The sequence below is a fragment of the Pseudophryne corroboree genome, chromosome 1, assembly GCF_028390025.1.
Source record: "Pseudophryne corroboree isolate aPseCor3 chromosome 1, aPseCor3.hap2, whole genome shotgun sequence".
NCBI classification, from domain to species: domain Eukaryota; kingdom Metazoa; phylum Chordata; class Amphibia; order Anura; family Myobatrachidae; genus Pseudophryne; species Pseudophryne corroboree.
Window position 1 is genome coordinate 342,762,396 of NC_086444.1, and position 19,177 is coordinate 342,781,572.

Genomic DNA, 19,177 nt, shown 5'->3' on the forward strand with positions numbered 1-19,177 from the left:
CCTATTCAGGTTTGTTAGTAAAGCAAAAAAGCACACTAATATGCAAAACCATGTTGCACTGCAGGTAGGGGGTGGGGAGCACATGTAACATGTGCAGAGAGATTTAGATTTGGCTGGATTGTGTTCAAACTGAAATCTAAATTGCAATGTAAAAATAAAGCAGCCAGTATTTACCCTGCACAGAAACAATATATCCCACCCAAATCTAAATCTCTCCGCACATGTTACATGTGCTCCCCACCCTCTACCTGCAGTGCAACATGGTTCTGCCCATTAGTGTGCTTTTTTGTTTTGCTATCAAACCTAAATAAGGCCCCATATTTTTAACTAAGATTATTTTTACAAGCACTATTTTCTATGTCTCCTTGTTTATCCTATGAGTTGGTAAAATTATCCCCAACTTAATGCTGATATTGAATGGCCTCCTCCATATTTGTTTCCAGTGTACAGGTAATTCCGGTGGATATGTAATCCTCATCTCAGTCAGTATGCAAGATGTATCATTCTCAGTCTTAGGTGCATTATCCTTAAATTTGGATTCCACCAATAGCTTTTTCCAGGACAACTGAATTAGTGCGGGATGGACATCAACTTCTCTAACTTTGGCATTTCAGATTAACAGTAATCGATACACTTAAACAAATTTATCTCTTTGTGTTTAGATAAATTTGCTACATCTCTTTAAATCACATCACAGCTGAGACCTATGGAGTGATATAGTTCCCTTTAGCTGGATATGTATTGTTACATTGTAGTTACCTACAGCTTTTTATTTTGTAGGGGAAAACAGTCACACTTGGTTATCAATGCTGAGTAGAACATGAATGTATTTTATTTATTTACAGTTTCTTATATTGCAGCATATTCCGTTGCGCTTTACAATAGGAAACAAAGTGATAAGACAAACTGGGTAACAACAGACATACATAGAGGTAGGAAGGCCCTGCTCGCAAGCTTACAATCTATAGGAAATTAGGAAGGATACACAATGATAAGCACTATTTCTGCTGCTGGGTACACTGGGCTCCACAAGGATTAACATCGGGCTGTAGAGTAGGATCTTGATCCGTGGCACCAACAGGCTCAAAGCTTTAGACTGTTTCCAAGATGCACAGTGCCGCCTCCTCTATAACCCCGCCTCCATGCCAGTGAGCTCAGTTTGTAGTTGGTGCCTGCAGTAGCAGGTCACTTAACAAGGGGCTGCCTCAGGCTGCCTATTCTTAGCTTTAAATTTGACAGAAAAGAAGAAGAATCTACAAGGACTGCAGCAGGCTATGTCTGATAGACGTCTCTGCTGCAGCTTCATCACCCCCAGCGGCGCTGTATACTCCCGCGCCGCGGTTGCCGGGTCACTGCAGCGGAGGCGCCGGATTCTTCTCTCTTCACGTGAGTCACACACACGCCGCCGTCTCCCATTTCGCGGGGCCGCTGACAAGGGGGAGGTAAGAGCTTCTGTGCTGCACTTTACACCGTGATCCAGTACGGCCGTAGGAGGTGGGCCGCGCACGCACTGGCATGGACACGGATTACTGGGCTGATGTTCCACTAGCCACCAGGGTGATACTTTATGGGCACAGGTCAGGGGGGACGTTGTACCATTCCCCCCCCCCCCCCTCCCCCTCCGTTTTCTTCACTGCCCGCACGCCTGGTGGGGATGCCAGCAGGGGGAGCAGACCGGACCTGAGGTCCCTCCCCCCAGCCCCAGGGCGCCATTTATGCAATGTTCCCGCCCTGGAGCTGCTTCCTTCTCCCTCACTCCCGGTCAGCAGCCATTACAGATAGAGCCTTGCTGTTCCTGGGATCGCTGGGGCAAATCCTCCTCTGTGGAACTGCCTGACTGCCAGTGCTGTGCTTCCCATAGCACACTTGAGTATTCTACCTGTCACTGCGACTGTGTTAATTAAGAAAGAGTGCATACCTTCAGGGTTGTGTGGTACAAACACCCTGTGATATACATCTAGTGCTTACTGCGTTTTTTATATCTATTGTTATCACATATAGCCATACTGAGTATTACTTTGACTTGCTAGTCCAGTGCAGTTTATGGTACATAATTTCTGCATGGTACGTTTGTAACTATGGGGGTCACTCCGAGTTGTTCGCTCGTTATTTTTTTTCGCTACGGAGTGATAAGTCGCAAACTGCGCATGCGCATTGTACGCAGCGCGCCTGCGCCAAGTAAATTAGCACAAAAGTTTGGGATTTTACTCACCGCGTAACGAAGTTTTTTCATCGCTCTGCTGATCGTAGTGTGATTGACAGGAAGTGGGTGTTTCTGGGTGGAAACTGGCCGTTTTATTTGAGTGTGCGGAAAAACGCAGGCGTGCTAGTTGAAAACGCAGGAGTGTCTGCAGAAATGGGGGAGTGGCTGGGCGAACGCTGGGTGTGTTTGTGACGTCAAACCAGGAACGAAAAGGACCGAGCTCGTCGCACTGGCAGAGTAAGTCTGGAGCTACTCAGAAACTGCGGGGTAATCGTTACGAGAAAATTAGCGAACCCTTCGTTAGCAAATCTGCTATGCTAAGATACACTCCCAGTAGGCGTAGGCTTAGCGTGTGCAATGCTGCTAAAAGCAGCTAACGAGCGAACAACTCGGAATCACCCCCCATATACGTGTGTGTGCATGTAGCTGCTGCGTGGTTGCCTTATTGCAGGGTATTTCACTCAGCGTGCTATTCCTATATTGCTATACCTGTGGGGGCCAAGTGTTTCAGGTTTTCTCTGATGATAATATAGGATTGTTTCACAATATATGCTACTGGAGTATTTTTTCTTGTGAATTATAGTCACCATATGTTCTATTCCTATTGAACACTCGGTCTGTGCCAGCTTAGGCTGTTCTCTGAGAGTTCTTACTAGGTATAGTGCTGCTACGATTTGTACCGGGTTGCTCATTACTGTGCGCATAGTTATGTCTGCTAGACGTGGCAACGACGTTGGGGCCTCTCCCACACTGCATGGTAGTGAGGCCACTGACGGAATGGAGGATAATTTAGCAGCTGAGAGTTCAGGTTCAGGGGGTTCCTTGCCCCCCAGTGGGTCGGTAGCACTTGGGGCTTCACAAGAACCACCTTGGGCTACATTTCCCACACTGTTAAACACGCTTGTAACTAAATTGACCACTATCACAGTTTATGGTCCCCGCTGTGAACCCGCCATGGGCAGATCAGCGTTCCACTCAGTTACAGCATTTGAACCGATCCATGTCTAAATCTAAGGGTCACTCTCGCCCGCATAAGACTAAGTCATCTTCTAAAGGGGCCATTACCTCGTCCCGATCCGCGGCTTTAACTGACACGTCTTCCGAGGAGGACGGTGCATATACTGACCCCTCAGACACTGACGCTGATGTTTCAGATGGGGAGGGGAAATCATCCGTGGATGTCTCGGAATTGATTGAGGCGATATGGCTCATTCTTCAAGTGGCTGATGATTCCGAGCCTGAGACTGTCTCCAAGAAACCTGATCGGTTTAAGCATAAGAAGGTGGTCAAGCAGGTTCTACCCTACTCTAAACACCTGGTTGACATACGTCAGGAATCCTGGGAAAATCCGGGGACAAATTTACACCGAATAAGAGACTGTTGGCTCGCTATCCTCTCTCTGCGGAGGTGTGTAAAAATTGGGAAACTCCTCCGCCTGTAGATTCTCATGTGGCGCGCATGGTTGTTTCCTCTCCTCTGCCAGTGACTACCGTCACCTCTCTGAAGGAACCGATGATCAATATTCTGGAACTGCGGGCAGTGTTCAACGCGTTGTCAATTGCCCAGCATCTAATACAGAACAGACCTGTTCAAGTACAGTCGGACAATGCCACCACGGTGGCATACATCAATCATCAGGGCGGCACTCGAAGCCGCATGGCAATGAGTGAAGTATCAAGGATTCTTCAGTGGGCGGAACGCCATCTGCCGGCCATATCAGCAGTGTTCATTCCGGGTGTTCTGAACTGGGAGGCGGACTATCTCAGTCGTCAGAACATGCACGCCGGAGAATGGCGCCTACATCCGTAGGTGTTTCAACTTCTCGTGGATAAGTGGGGCCTCCCAGATGAGGACCTGATGGCGTCTCGACAAGGTTCCGGTCTTCGGAGCAAGGACATGGGATCCTCAAGCAGCGTTCGTGGATGCTCTGTCAATCCCGTGGAACTTTCGGCTACCGTATGTGTTCCCTCCAGTGTCACTCCTGCCCAGAGTAATACGGAAGTTCAAGCAAGAAGGAGGAATCCTACTTCTAGTCGCTCCAGCGTGGCCCAGGCGGCACTGGTTCTCCGATCTACAGGGCCTCTCATTAGATCGTTCCCTTCTACTTCCACAAATACCAGACCTCCTCGTTCAGGGCCCGTGTGTTTACCAGGATTTGGCCCGTCTGGCTTTGACGGCATGGCTCTTGAGGCTTCCATCCTGAGGGCCAAGGGTTTTTCTGAGGCGGTTGTTCAAACTATGTTGAAGGCCCATAAGCCGGCTTCTGCTCGGATATACCATAGGGTCTGGAATGCTTACTTGGTGTGCGTCTCACAATCATGACGTTTTCAAGTTTAGTACGGCCAAACTATTGGCCTTTCTACAACAAGGCCTGGACTTAGGCCTGCGTCTGGCCTCCATCAAGGTGCACATCTCGGCCTTGTCGGTTTGGTTTCAGAGAAAGATTGCTACCCTGCCTGATATCCATACCTTCACTCAGGGTGTGTTGCGGATTCAGCCTCCTTATGGTTGGTTAATAGGTTTGTATGTGAGTAGAAGTATTTTAAATTGCATACGGTAGAATATGGGCAACCAATGGAGGGACTGACAGAGAGGATCCACAGACGATGAACGTCTTGCTAGGACGATTTGCCTTGCAGCTGCATTCAAATCATTGGCGTTTCTATAATGGGTGCAGTGTATGTGAGGCACACGGGCCCCCAGGTCCAGGGGGGCCCACCCCGCACACAGTGCACCCATTTGCTTAATACTTGCCTCTCTGAAGTCCCCCGTCGATGCCATACCTTTTTGGCAGCGCAATAGAGTTTGAGCACTAGGGGGAACAAATTCTATTGCGCCTGCTGAAAACTCCAGAAAGATGGCACGGCGGCCATTTTTCCAGAGTTTCACGCATGCGCATTAGCAAAATCTTTGGGAAAATGGCCGCCGCGCCGTGTTCCCGGAGGTTTGCGCATGCGCAATAGAGTCTGTTCTCAGACTCTATTGCCGCTGCCGTGGAGAAGGATGGCACCACCGGGAGACCCAGGAGAGGTAAGTATTAAATCTTGTGCATCAGTCAGAGAGGAGGGGTCCCCTGAAACAGAGGGCTGCACACGGGCCTCCTCCTCTCTTAAAATGCCCCTGATTCAAATAGAATGTAGTGGTGAGAGTCTTTTCTTGGGAAGACCAGTAAGGACTAATGTAATGTACCTGTGATCATTCAAAACTACTGTATCAGGGATTGTTACAACTATCTCTAAGGGACAGCCAAAACTAACCTGTGTTTGCCTTATAAATGATTGCTGCTTTAGCCCGCTGATGCTTTCAGTTTACAGGCTTTTATATTTACCCCTGTAAGATTGCTTGTTTAGATTGTGGATGATGATAGAAAATATGCACAATGGGGTATATTTACTAAGGTCCCGATTTTGACCGAGATGCCGTTTTTTCTTCAAAGTGTCATTTCGGTAATTTACTAAGCAAAAATCTCGGCAGTGATGAGGGCATTCGTAATATTTTGGAAGTCCTAGGAAAAAATCACGAATCAATACACCATCGGTCAAATACGCCTGCAATTTGGTAGAAATCGGGAATTTACTAAAAAGTGCAAATCACAAACACTGCCGACAATAGCCAAACACTGCCGTGCAGAAATACAATTCGTGAAAAAGTGCTAAAAAAAACAGACCTGCTTTTTTATCCCGTGTTTGGATAGGCATGCAGGGATCCATGAGATCCGTGCATGTTTATCAGTGGGAAGTGGATGGGAAAGTGTGTATTTTTTGAAAAAAAATTGCGTGAGGTCCCCCCTCCTAAGCAAAACCAGCCTCGGGCTCTTTGAGCCGGCCCTGGTTGCAAAAATATGGGGGGGAAAATGATAGAGGTTCCCCCATATTTCAACAACCAGCACCGGGCTCTGCGCCTGGTCCTGGTTCCAAAAATACGGGGGACAAAAAGCGTAGGGGTCCCCCGTATTTCTGAAACCAGCACCGGGCTCCACTAGCCAGATACATAATGCCACAGCCGGGGGACACTTTTATATAGCTCCCGGCGGCCCTGACATTACATAACCAACTAGTCACCCCTGGCCGGGGTACCCTGGAGGAGTGGGGACCCCTTCAATCAAGGGGTCCCCCCCTCCAGCCACCCAAGGACCAGGGGTGAAGCCCGAGGCTGCCCCCCCCATCCATGGGCTGCGGATGGGAGGCTGATAGCCATTGTGTAAAAAAATGAATATTGTTTTTAGTAGCAGTACTACAAGTCCCAGCAAGCCTCCCCGCAAGCTGGTACTTGGAGAACCACAAGTACCAGCATGCGGAGGAAAACCGGGCCCGCTGGTACCTGTAGTACTACTACTAAAAAAATACCCCAATAAAAACATAAGACACACACCTTGAAAGTATAACTTTAATACACACATACACACCTCCATATACACATACTTACCTTATGTTCACACGAGGGTCGGTCCTCTTCTCCATGTAGAATCCATGGTGTACCTGTGGAAAAAATTATACTCACATACTCCAGTGTAGAAGCCTCTTCTTCTTTTAATCCAGTTGTAATCCAGGTACTTGTCAAAATAAAAAAACGGACACCCGACCTCGCACTGAAAGGGGCCCCATGTTTTCACATGGGACCCCTTTCCCCGAATGCCAGAAACCCCCTTTGACTTATGTCTAAGTGGGTTCCATCAGCCAATCAGGGAACGCCACGTTGTGGCATCCTCCTGATCGGCTGTGTGCTCCTGTACTGTATGATAGGCGGCACACGGCAGTGTTACAATGTAGCGCCTATGCGCTCCATTATAACCAATGGTGGGAACTTTGTGGTCAGCGGTGAGGTTACTTTCGGTCACCCGTATTTTTGGAACCAGGACCAGGCGCAGAGCCCGGTGCTGGTTGTTGAAATATGGGGGAACCTCTATAATTCCCCCCCCCCCCATATTTTTGCAACCAGGGCCGGCTCAAAGAGCCCGAGGCTGGTTTTGCTTAGGAGGGGGGACCCCACGCATTTTTTTTTTTTAATTTAACACTGATATTTTTTTTTTAAAAAGTGCACAATGAAGCCCAGTACGGATCTCTCAGATCCGGCCGAGATTCATTGTATTAAAGTCGGCAGTGTTTTACAAGTCACTCACGTAAAACACTGCCAAAAAAAAACGAATGACATCGACATCGGTAAAACGGAAAATGCAGAATACGACAGCTTAGTAAATTAGCCGTAATAAATTCAAAAAGTTGCAAATTTACACTTGCGATGTCATTCGTGATTGAACTTTGACCTCAAACGGGAAAATACGAATCTTAGTAAATTTACCCCAATGTGTCCTTTATAATTGGGATTTCCATTCTCATGTTTGTAATTCAAGATAGGTAGAAAAAAATAAACAAAATAAGAGAGTTCTTATAGAAACACTAGAAATTCCTTAGTAAAAATGTCAGATAGTAATAACCACATTTAATGACACTGTGAATAAATGGAACAGTCTAGTCACATATACATTTAAATTGATAATATTAGTGGGCTTAACATCATAGCAAAAACAGTACAGTATCTGGGAAAGATCCCAAGTAAATGAGGAAAGAAACACGTGAATTCAGTTCTTATACAACACAATGGGGCATATGTAAGAACATGCGCTATGTGCTTTTTGCACATAGCACACGCTAACTCCCGCAGTTACCGAATCACCGCTATGTATGATGCGGCTCACAGCGGGAGTTTAAGGCAATCGCAATGCGCATTGGGCCGTTTCGTCTGGGGCGCTGTGCATATACCTATTTGCTGGCCCCCTGTTGTATTAACGGCGGGACTGTCACTCACCGCTCGTTATGTCCCCTCTCCCACTTCGCCAGGTCAGGGCTGGCGCTGCAGCACTGTTGCTGCTTTCATGTGGTTTTTTTTTAAATTAAACTTTATTGGCAGCCCTCCGTAGGGCTTCTCTGCGCATGCGCCGGGTCACCTTGCACAGGTCGCTGGGAGGTGGGGAGACGGGGCATGCGCGCTGGCAAGCTGGCCTCAGATACCAGGAGGACTTGGATTAATTGCACAAGCACCGGGAGCTGCCAGCAGCGCAATCAGGAAGAACGAACATGGGCGCATGCGCAGAAAGCCAGCGGCAGCGATACCATCCGAGACGATGTGGAAGGTGCGCTATCGCGGGACAGGTAAGATAATGCCCTCCCACATCGGCTGCCACACATGTAATACATTTTGGCGCAGGGTCCGGCCGTAACACCACGATAATGTGTTGATACGGCCCCAGGCACATAACGTCCGTTAGGACGTTTTTCATACATCTCCCTCAGTGAGTACTATGTGCAACTGGCCCTATGGAGACTTGGCATGGGCAGGATATATTGTGCTGTTTTTTATTGGTTTGGTTTAAAAGATATAGACAAAGGGTTTCTATTTGTATCTGATATTAGAGGTATGTTTTTGCTATTGATAGAAAGGTGCACAACATATAAATTCATATTTATAAGTGGTTTTGTGCAGTAGGATTGTGTATTTGTGTGATCTATTCTACTGACTTTATCGTTGCTATGTTGCATACATTATAGAGATGGGAGGAACCCAACAACTTCCATGTCTGCATCACCTCCTACAAGCAGCTATTCAAGGGACTGCAAGCCTTCATGAAAATGAGATGGAAATACCTTGTCCTAGATGAAGTCCATCAGCTCCGAAACATGACTGAGAAGCACTGGGAAGCCATCTTCAATCTGCCTAGGTGCTGTGATAAATGTGTTCTTGGATGAAACCTATATTACAATCTTTGAACATCAGTGATAATCGTTATATATTTAGGGGCTGATTCAGGTTGGATTGCAATAAGCGATCCAACCCCAAAAATGTCAAAAAGGATGCAGGCGCATGCTCAGTGCCCATCCTACAAATGCGCCCATATTTTCTGTAGATTCCCGCAGGAAATGCGAACTCCTCTTCCTGTCAATCAGACAGAGACATTCGCGGGGGGAGGGGGGCAGCGCACAGTTTCCTAGGCGGAGAGGGAGCATTGCGGAGGCGGGGAAACAGAGACGGCGTCATCAAAATGGGGGGCGTGATCGTGATCAGAAAGATGGCGTCGGGCCTCCTGCGGATGGGAGGCAAGTCTAATTTCTGTTATCATGCAGAAATTGCGATGTGATTGCAATTTCTGCTTGATCAAGGGGGGACGGCATTGCCCTGCGATGGGCATTCACAAGGATTGCATGCGTTCACAAGGATTGCAAATTCTGCTACTTAGCAGAATTTGCAATCCTACCTGAATCAGGCCCATAATCTGTACAGTATGTGTGTTTTTCTAAGAAGGAGAACAGCAAATGTATTATTTAAGTTTTACTGTAGCTAAAAGCAAAAGAACTGTAATGGGCTGCTGTATTTTATTTGAAAAGTAAATATGTTGTTTTAATTTGAGATGTGTATTTCATTATTGTTTCTGTCAGTGTTGCTGCTCAGAGAGGCAATAGCTACATCTGTCATTTAATTAGTTATTATTAGTTATAAGATGATACCATGTCCTCACGAGCTAGTAGCTAAAGTTTATAGATCATACACCTTTCTCTAACGTCCTAGGGGATACTGGATGGTAAGAGTTACCATGGAGTATAGATGGGGTCCATTGGAGCCATGGCACTTTAAAAATGTCTTCAGTGTGCTGGCTCCTCCCCTCCATGCCCCTCCTGCAGACTCAGTTTACAAAATGTGCCCAAGGAGCCGGGTGCATTCTCTGGAGCTCCAGAGTGTTTTCTTCAAAACTTTATTTTAGTTTATTATTTTCAGGCAGCCCTGGCTGGCACCAGTCTGCCTGCGTTGTGGGACCGAACCAACCTCTTATAGGGTTAATGGTCCGGATCCCCGCTGACACAGTAAGCTCCTGAGGTGTTGTTGCGCATTAACCCCTGGGTGTGCGAGCACTGCAACAGCATGCCGCCACCCCTAACAAAGCTGAAGACGCTAGAGTGGTGAGTACAGAGATCGGGGTTCTGGTTAGCGGGTCCCCGGTTACAATGGCGGCATTAGGGCGCAGTGTGCACTCGGTGTTGTAGGCTGTGGTGCACGCTGCAGGAGCCCACACTGGCCATTAAGGGGGCGGGGCTTCCCACTGAGCGGGACCAGCAGCTCTAAAGCGCCATTTCCTGCTGCATCAGACTCCAGGCTGCATGCAGGAAAGCGCTGCTCCTCCAAAGGACCTTCAAAACACCTTGTAACTGGTACCAGGGGGTTTTATAGAAGGGGGGGAGCACTATATTGTGTATTTAGACATACATCAAACTAGTTACCTTATTAAGGCTCTAGTTTTCTGCCCAGCAAAGCATTGCTTTAGCTGAATAGAAGCAGCGGTGGCTGGTTCCTTTCCTCTCTGTTTCACTCCTTTCAGGCTTACACTGGGTTTCTGTGTTATAATTCTGCTCCTGTGTGTGTATTCTGCTCTTTGAGCATTTCTGCCAAGAAGATTGCATGTCAGTCTTGTAATACAAAGTTTACTTCCAGTCCAGGTGGGTCACTTTTGTGTACACAGTGCAGCCTCCCTTCACTAGTGTCTGGATTCTATCAGACATAAAGACTAACATCTCATCTGAGCTGGCTACAGCCAGGCAGGAAAGGCTAGTGTTTAAAAAATCTATGTATGATTTTATGTCTCAGGCTTCTGATCTCAGACCTGCCTCTCAGCCCCCTCTGCTGGTCTCTCAGAAGCGTGCACTTACACATGTGCTCCAATCTGACTCTGATAATGACATTCCGAAGTTGGAGGAGGGAGCAGTGTAGGTGGATTCGGGGAACAGTAATCTGTCTCAGGGTGTAGAAGCCCTTATATATTCTATTAGGGAGGTCCTGAATATCCCTGATAAGGAGGCAGAACCTGAATAGGAGTTGTTTTTTAATATAAAACGAAAGTCTGCTGCCACATTTCCTGTATCAAATTAATTAAACACACTTTTTAAAGAAGTGTGGGTTAATCCGGATAAGAAGTTTCAAATCCCTAAGGTTGTTAAACTCCTTCCCTTTCCCCATTGAGGATAGGAAAGTGTGGGAAAATCCCCCACCCGTGGATACCTCAGTATCCAGGCTTTCACGTAAGCTGTTGCTGCCTATACCTAGGCCTGTCACCTTAAAGGATCCTGCGGATCGTAGGATCGAGACTACACTCAAATCCATTTACTCTGCAGTGGGTGTCGCACAGAGACCAACCATTGCTTGTGGTTGAATCTCCAGGGCCATTGTTAAGTGGTCTGGTAACATAATTGAGGGTTTTGATACCATGCCGCAGGATGAACTTCTTACACTCCTGCACACATTCAGGATTCAGCTAACTTCATGAGTGAAGCAATTAAGGAGATTGGCGTTCTCAACTCCCGCTCTACTGCTATGGCTGTGTCAGTGCGCAGGGCTCTGTGGCTGCGACAATGGATGGTGGACGCTGATTCCAAGAAAGGCATTGAGAACCTTCCTTTCACAGGGCAGGCTTTGTTTGGTGAGGAACTAAACAAGTGTATTCTCAGTCAACTGTCGGTAAATCCACTTGTCTGCTGTCGGCAACACCTCCAGCCAGGCGTGCCTATCCTGGAACCTCTCTCCAATCTGCAAAATCGCAGCTGGTGCCTGGTCAGATGCTACAGTTCTTGGGGATGATCCTGGACATGGTGGCTCAGAAGGCGTTCCTTCCTCTGAACAGGGCTCTCACAATTCAGGCGATGGTGTACTCCGTTCTGAAACCTCAGAAGTTTTTGGTACATCTTTGCATCAAACTGTTGAGCAAGACGGTTGCCTCATACGAGGCAATCCATTATGGCAGATTTCATGCCCATCTTTTCCAGCTGGATCTGTTGGACAAATGGTCAGGTGCACATGCACAAAAGGATATCTCTGTCCCCAAGAGCAAGGATTTCTCTGTTGTGGTGGCTACAAATCCCTCACCTAGTGGACGGTCGACTCTTTGGGACTCCGAATTGGGTGCTACTGAGTACGTATGCGAGCCTCCGAGATTGGGGTGCTGTCAACCAAGGGGCTCAGTTTCAGGGTCGGTGGTCGCCTCAAGAGGCTTCTCTCCCTATAAACATCCTGGAACTCAGGGCGATTTACAATGCCCTTCTGCAAGCTGCTTCTCTCCTTCAACATCGGGCCATACAGGTCCAGTCAGACAACGCCATGGTGGTGGCGTACTTAAACAAACAAGGAGGAACAAAAAGCAGGACCGCAATGCAAGGGGTACCAAGGATTCTCCTCTGGGTGGAACACAACGGCCATCTTCATTCCAGGAGTGGACAACTGGGAAGCAGACTTCCTCAGCAGACCCGATCTGCACCCAGGAGAATGGGGCCTTCACCCGCAAGTGTTCCAGCTGTTGGTTCAACGGTGGGGCTGCCCGCTGATCGACATGATGGCTTCTCGACTCAACAAGTAGCTATGTCGCTACTGCTCAAGGACAAGGGATCCACAGGCTGCAGCAGTGGACGCTCTGACGGCGCCGTGGACTTACCAGCTCATCTACCTGTTTCCTCCAATCCCGCTCATTCCCAGGGAAAGCTAAAAAAGGGAAAGCGTTCAGGCAAATCTTATTGCCCAGGATTGGCTTCGCCGAACCTGGTATGCGGATCTCCTGGCCATGTCCCTTGAAGAGGCCTGACTTCTGCCGCTTCAAAAGGACTTTATTCTGCAAGGTCTGTTCGTGTATCAGGACTACCGCAGTTACGTTTGACGGCATGGCGGTTGAAAGGGAGATTTTAGCCAGTAAAGGCCTTCATGCCAAGGTTATCTCCACTATGGTCCAGGCTAGGAAGGTGGTCACGTCCAAACATTACCACCGCATTTGGAAGAAGTACTCCGCTGCAGATTTTCATCTGGCCAGGTTTTTGCTCTTCCTTCAAGCAGGTGTGGATTTGGGCCTTCGTTTAGGCTCCATTAAGGTACAGATCTCGGCTCTGTCTATTTTCTTCCAGAAACAATTGGCTGTGATCCCAGAAGTCCAGACATTCCTTAAAGGTGTCATTCGTATTCAGCCTACTTTTGTGCCTCCCACGGCACTGTGTGATCTCAATTTGGTTCTGACCTTTCTGCAATCGGATTGGTTTGAACCTTTGCACAGGGTGGATATGAAGTATTTGACGTGGAAGACTAACATGTTGTTGGCCTTGGCCTTGGCCAGGCGTGTCTCGGAATTAGGGGCCTTATCCTGTAAGAGCCCTTATCTGGTATTCCACGAGGATAGAGCAGAGCTCAGGACTCGCCCGCAGTTTCTGCCTAAAGTTGTGTCGGCTTTTCACATTAACCAGCCGATAGTGGTTCCTGTGCTGTCTGAGGTGTCAGGTCTCTCAAGATCCATGGACGTTGTTCTGGCTCTGAAGGTGTCAAGAGAACTGCTCGTCACCGAAAGTCGAACTCCCTGTTTGTTCTCTATGATGCTACGAAGATTGTCTGTTCTGCTCCAAAGCAGTCTATTGCTCATTGGATTCGGATAACCATCCAACAGGCCTACTCTTCGGCAGCCTTGCCGCTGCCGAGCTCTGTTCTAGCCCACTCCACTCGGTTGGTGGGTTCTTCCTGGGCGGCTGCCCGTGGTGTCTCGGCTTTACAATTATGCCGAGCTGCTGCTTGGTCTGGTTCGAACACTTTTGTAAACTTTTAAAGGTTCGATACCTTGGCTACTGGAGACTTTCAGTTTGGTCGCTTGGTTTTGCAGGGGTCTCAGCACTCTCCCACCCGTTCTGGGAACTTTGGGACATCCCGAATGGTACCTCTTACCATCCCAGTATCTCCTAGGACGTTAGAGAAAATAGGAATTTGATACCTACCGGTAATTCCTTTTCTCCTCGTCCATATGGGATACTGGGTGCCCGCCTCAGTGCCTCAACTTCCTGTTATGGTTGTTTTTGTGTGTTACTGTTTGCGTCCGCTGTTGCTGTTTCTAGTTTTCCTGTTTGTGCATTGCGTTGCTATCCACTTGTTATGTTGTGTGCTGGTTCGTATCTCACCACTTTCTTTTCTATTTTCCTCCTCTCAAAGTATGTCCATCTCCTCGGGCACAGTTTTCCTAGACTGAGTCTGCAGGAGGGGCATAGAGGGGAGGAGCCAGCACACTGAAAGTGTGCCAGCCTTCTAAAGTGCCATGGCTCCAATGGACCCCATCCCAGTATCCCCTATGGACTAGGAGAAAAGGAATTGCCGGTTGGTATCAAACTCCTATTTGTCTAACGTCCTAAGTGGATGCTGTGGACTCCGTAAGGACCATAGGGATTAGCGGCTCCGCAGGAGACTGGGCACAACTAAAGAAAGCTTTAGGTCTACCTGGTGTGCACTGGCTCCTCCCACTAAGACCCTCCTCCAGACCTCAGTTAGATTCTTGTGCCCGGCTGAGCTGGATGCACACTAGGGGCTCTCCTGAGCTCCTAGAAAGAAAGTATATTTAGGTTTTTTATTTTACAGTGAGATCTGCTGGCAACAGACTCACTGCAGCGAGGGACTAAGGGGAGAAGAAGCGAACCTATCTAACAGGTGGTAGTTTGGGCTTCTTAGGCTACTGGACACCATTAGCTCCAGAGGGATCGACCGCAGGACCCGACCTTGGTGTTCGTTCCCGGAGCCGCGCCGCCGTCCCCCTTACAGAGCCAGAAGCATGAAGAGTCCGGAAAATCGTCGGCAGAAGACTTCGGTCTTCACCAAGGTAGCGCACAGCACTGCAGCTGTGCGCCATTGCTCCTCATGTACACCTCACACTCCGGTCACTGATGGGTGCAGGGCGCTGGGGGGGGCGCCCTGAGGGCAATATATGACACCTTGGCTGGCAAATCTACATCGTATATAGTCCTACAGGCTATATAGATGTAAAATTACCCCTGCCAGTATTCCAGAAAAAGCGGGAGAAAGTCAGCCGAAAAAGGGGCGGGGCTTCTCCCTCAGCACACTGGCGCCATTTTCTCTTCACAGTGCAGCTGGAAGACAGCTCCCCAGGCTCTCCCCTGTAGTTTTCAGGCTCAAAGGGTTAAAAAGAGAGGGGGGGCACTAAATTTAGGCGCAATATATGTATACAAGCAGCTATTTGGGGAAAAATCACTCAGTTATAGTGTTAATCCCTGCGTTATATAGCGCTCTGGTGTGTGCTGGCATACTCTCTCTCGGTCTCCCCAAAGGACTTTGTGGGGTCCTGTCCTCAGTCAGAGCATTCCCTGTGTGTGTGCGGTGTGTCGGTACAGCTGTGTCGACATGTTGGATGAGGAAGGTTACGTGGAGGCGGAGCAGAGGCCGATAAATGGGATGTCGCCCCCTGTGGGGCTGACACCAGAGTGAATGGATAGGTGGAAGGTATTAACCGACAGTGTCAACTCCTTACATAAAAGGCTGGATGACGTAACAGCTGTGGGACAGCCGGCTTCTCAGCCCGCGCCTGCCCAGGCGTCTCAAAGGCCATCAGGGGCTCAAAAAAACGCCCGTTACCTCAGATGGCAGACACAGATGTCGACACGGAGTCTGACTCCAGTGTCGACGAGGTTGAGACATATACACAATCCACTAGGAACATCCGTTACATGATCTCGGCAATGAAAAATGTGTTACGCATTTTCTGACATGAACCCAAGTACCACATAAAAGGGGTTTTATTTTTGGGGAGAAAAAGCAGCCAGTGTTTTGTTCCCCCATCAGATGAATGAATGAAGTGTGTAAAGAAGCGTGGTTTCCCCCGATAAGAAACTGGTAATTTCTAAAAAGTTACTGATGGCGTACCCTTTCCCGCCAGAGGATAGGTCACGTTGGGAGATATCCCTTAGGGTGGATAAGGCGCTCACACGTTTGTCAAAAGGTGGCACTGCCGTCTTAGGATACGGCCACCTTGAAGGAACCTGCTGATAAAAAGCAGGAGGCGATCCTGAAGTCTGTATTTACACACTCAGGTTATATACTGAAACCTGCAATTGCCTCAGCATAAATAGTGCTGCTGCAGCGTGGTCTGATACCCTGTCAGATAATATTAATACGCTAAGACAGGGATAATATTTTGCTAACATTGAGCATATTTAAGACGTTGTCTTATATATAAAGGATGCACAGAGGGATATTTGCCGGCTGGCATCCAGAATTAATGCAATGTCCATTCTGCCAGGAGGGTATTAGAAACCCGGCAGTGGACAGGTGAGGCTGCCTTTAAAAGGCACATGGAGATTCTGCCTTATAAGGGTGAGGAATTGTTTGGGGATGGTCTCTGGGACCTCGTATCCACAGCAACAGCTGGGAAGAAAAATTTTTACCTCAGGTTTCCTCACAAAAGCCTAAGAAAGCACCGTATTTTCAGGTACAGTCCTTTCGGCTTCAGAAAAGCAAGCGGGTCAAAGGCGCTTCCTTTCTGCACAGAGACAAGGGAAGAAGGAAAAAGCTGCACCAGTCAGCCAGTTCCCAGGATCAAATATCTTCCCTCGCTTCCTCTGAGTCCACCGCATGACGCTGGGGCTCCACAGGTGGAGACAGGTGCGGTGGGGGCGCGTCTCGGGAACTGCAGGGACCAGTGGGCTTGCCCACAGGTGGATCCCTAGGTTCTGCAAGTAGTATCACAGGGATACAGGCTGGAGTTCGAGGCGACTCCCCTTCGCCGTTGCCTCACATCAGCCTTGCCTGCTGCCCTCGGAGAAAGGTAGTACTGGCGGCAATTCACAAGCTGTACTTCCAGCAGGTGAAATCAAGGTACCCCTCCTTCAACAAGGCCGGGGTTACTATTCCAAAATGTTGTGGTACCGAAACCAGACGGTTCGGTGAGACCCATTCTAAAATTGAAACCCTTGAACACTTATATACGAAGGCTCAAGTTCAAAATGGAATCGCTCAGGGCGATTATTGCAAGCCTGGAAAATTTCAGGGTACCACTGGACATCAAGGATGCTTACCTGCATGTCCCTATTTACCCTCTTCACCAGGTGTACCTCAAAATTGTGGTACAGGATTGTCATTACCAATTCCAGACGTTGCCGTTGGTCTGTCTTCGGCACCGAGGGTATTTACCAAGGTAATGGCCGAAGTACTTATCCCGTACTTGGACGATCTCCTTATAAAGGCGAGGTCCAGGGAGCAGTTGTTCGTCGGAATAGCACTATCTCGGGAAGTGCTACAACAGCACGGTTGGATTCTGAATATTCCAAAGTCGCAGCTGGTTCCTACGACGCATCTACTGTTCCTGGGTATGGTTCTGGACACAGAACAGGATAAAAAGGTTTTCTCCCGGAGGAGAAGTCCAAGGAGTTGGCGTCTCTAGACGGAGACCTCCTAATACAAATACAGGGGTCGGTGCATCAATGCACGCGAGCCTTGGGAAAGATGGTAGCTTCTTACGAAGAATTTCCATTCGCCAGGTCCCATGCAAGGATCTTCCAGTGGGATCTGTTGGACAAGTGGTCCGGGTCGCATCCTCAGATGCATCGGCGGATAACCCTGTCTCCAAGGGCCAGGGTGTCGCTGTGGTGGTGACTGCATAGTGCTAATTTTCTAGGGGGCCGCAGATTCGGCATACAGGACTGGGTCCTGGTGACCACGGATGCCAGCCTTCAAGGCTGGGGGGCAGTCACACAGGGAAGAAACTTCCAAGGCATATGGAAAAGTCAGGAGACTTCCCTACACATAAATGTTCTGGAACTATGGGCCATTTACAATGCCCTAAGTCAGGCTAGACCCCTGCTTCAACACCGGCCGGTGCTGATCCAGTCAGACAACATCACGGCGGTCGCTCATGTAAACCGACAGGGCGGCACAAGAAGCAGGATGGCGATGGCAGAAGCCACAAGGATTCTCCGATAGGCGGAAAATCATGTGTTAGCACTGTCAGCAGTGTTCATTCCCGGAGTGGACAACTGAGAAGCAGACTTTCTCAGCAGACACGACCTCCACCCGGGAGAGTGGGGACTTCATCCAGAAGTCTTCCAAATGATTGTACACCGTTGGGAAAGGCCACAGGTGGACAGGATGGCGTTCCGCCTCAACAAAAAGCTACAAAGATATTGCGCCAGGTCAAGGGACCCTCAGGCGATAGCTGTGGACGCTCTGGTAACACCGTGGGTGTACCAGTCGGTGTATGTGTTCCCTTCTCTGCCTCTCATACCCAGGGTAATGAGAATAATATGAAGGAGAGGAGTAAGAACTATACTCATTGTTCCGGGTGGCCAAGAAGAGCTTGGTACCCAGAACTCCAAGAAATGATCTCAGAGGACCCATGGCCTCTGCCGCTCAGACAGGACCTGCTGCAGCAGGGGGCCTGTCTGTACCGCGGCTGCGTTTGACGGCATGGCGGTTGAACGCCGGATCCTGAAGGAAAAGGGCATTCTGGAGGAAGTTATCCCTACGCTATTTAAAGCTAGGAAAGAAGTGAACGCAAACCATTGTCACCGCATATGGCGGAAATATGTTGCGTGCTGTGAGGCCAGGAAGGCCCCAATGGAGGAATTTCAGCTAGGTCGATTTCTGCACTTCCTACAGTCAGGGGTGACTATGGGCCTAAAATTGGGTTCCATTAAGGTCCAGATTTCGGCTCTATCGATTTTCTTCCAAAATAGAACTGACTTCACTGCCTGAAGTTCAGACTTTTGTTAAGGGAGTGCTGCATAGTCAGCCCCCGTTTGTGCCTCCAGTGGCACCGTGGGATCTCAACGTGGTGTTGGATTTCCTGAAGTCGCATTGAGTTGAGCCACTTAAATCCGTGGAGCTACAATACCTCACGTGGAAAGTGGTCATGGTGTGGGCCTTGGCGTCGGCCAGGCGTGTATCAGAATTGGCGGCTTTGTCATGCAAAAGCCCTTATCTGTATTTTATATGGATAAGGCGGAATTGAGGACTCGTTCCCAATTCCTTCCTAAGGTGGTAGCAGTTTTTCATGTGAACCAACCTATTGTGGTGCCTTGGGACTTGGAGGATTCCAAGTTTCTGGACGTAGTCAGGGCCCTGAAAAGTATATGTTTCCAGGACGGCTGGAGTCAGGAAAACTGACTCGCTATTTATCCTGTATGCACCCAACAAGCT

General features: G+C 48.7%; 1 protein-coding gene across 8 annotated transcripts in view; it reads left to right on the forward strand.

Moving 5' to 3' along the window:
* LOC135069306 (E1A-binding protein p400-like) overlaps positions 1-19,177 on the forward strand; it is a 318,615-nt gene that overhangs the window by 150,182 nt on the left and 149,256 nt on the right. For all 8 annotated transcript variants that reach the window (XM_063964668.1, XM_063964667.1, XM_063964670.1 and 5 more), the window contains one exon: positions 8,749-8,918. In XM_063964668.1, the coding sequence (XP_063820738.1) occupies positions 8,749-8,918 (170 nt within the window). The remainder of the gene's footprint in view (positions 1-8,748; positions 8,919-19,177) is intronic.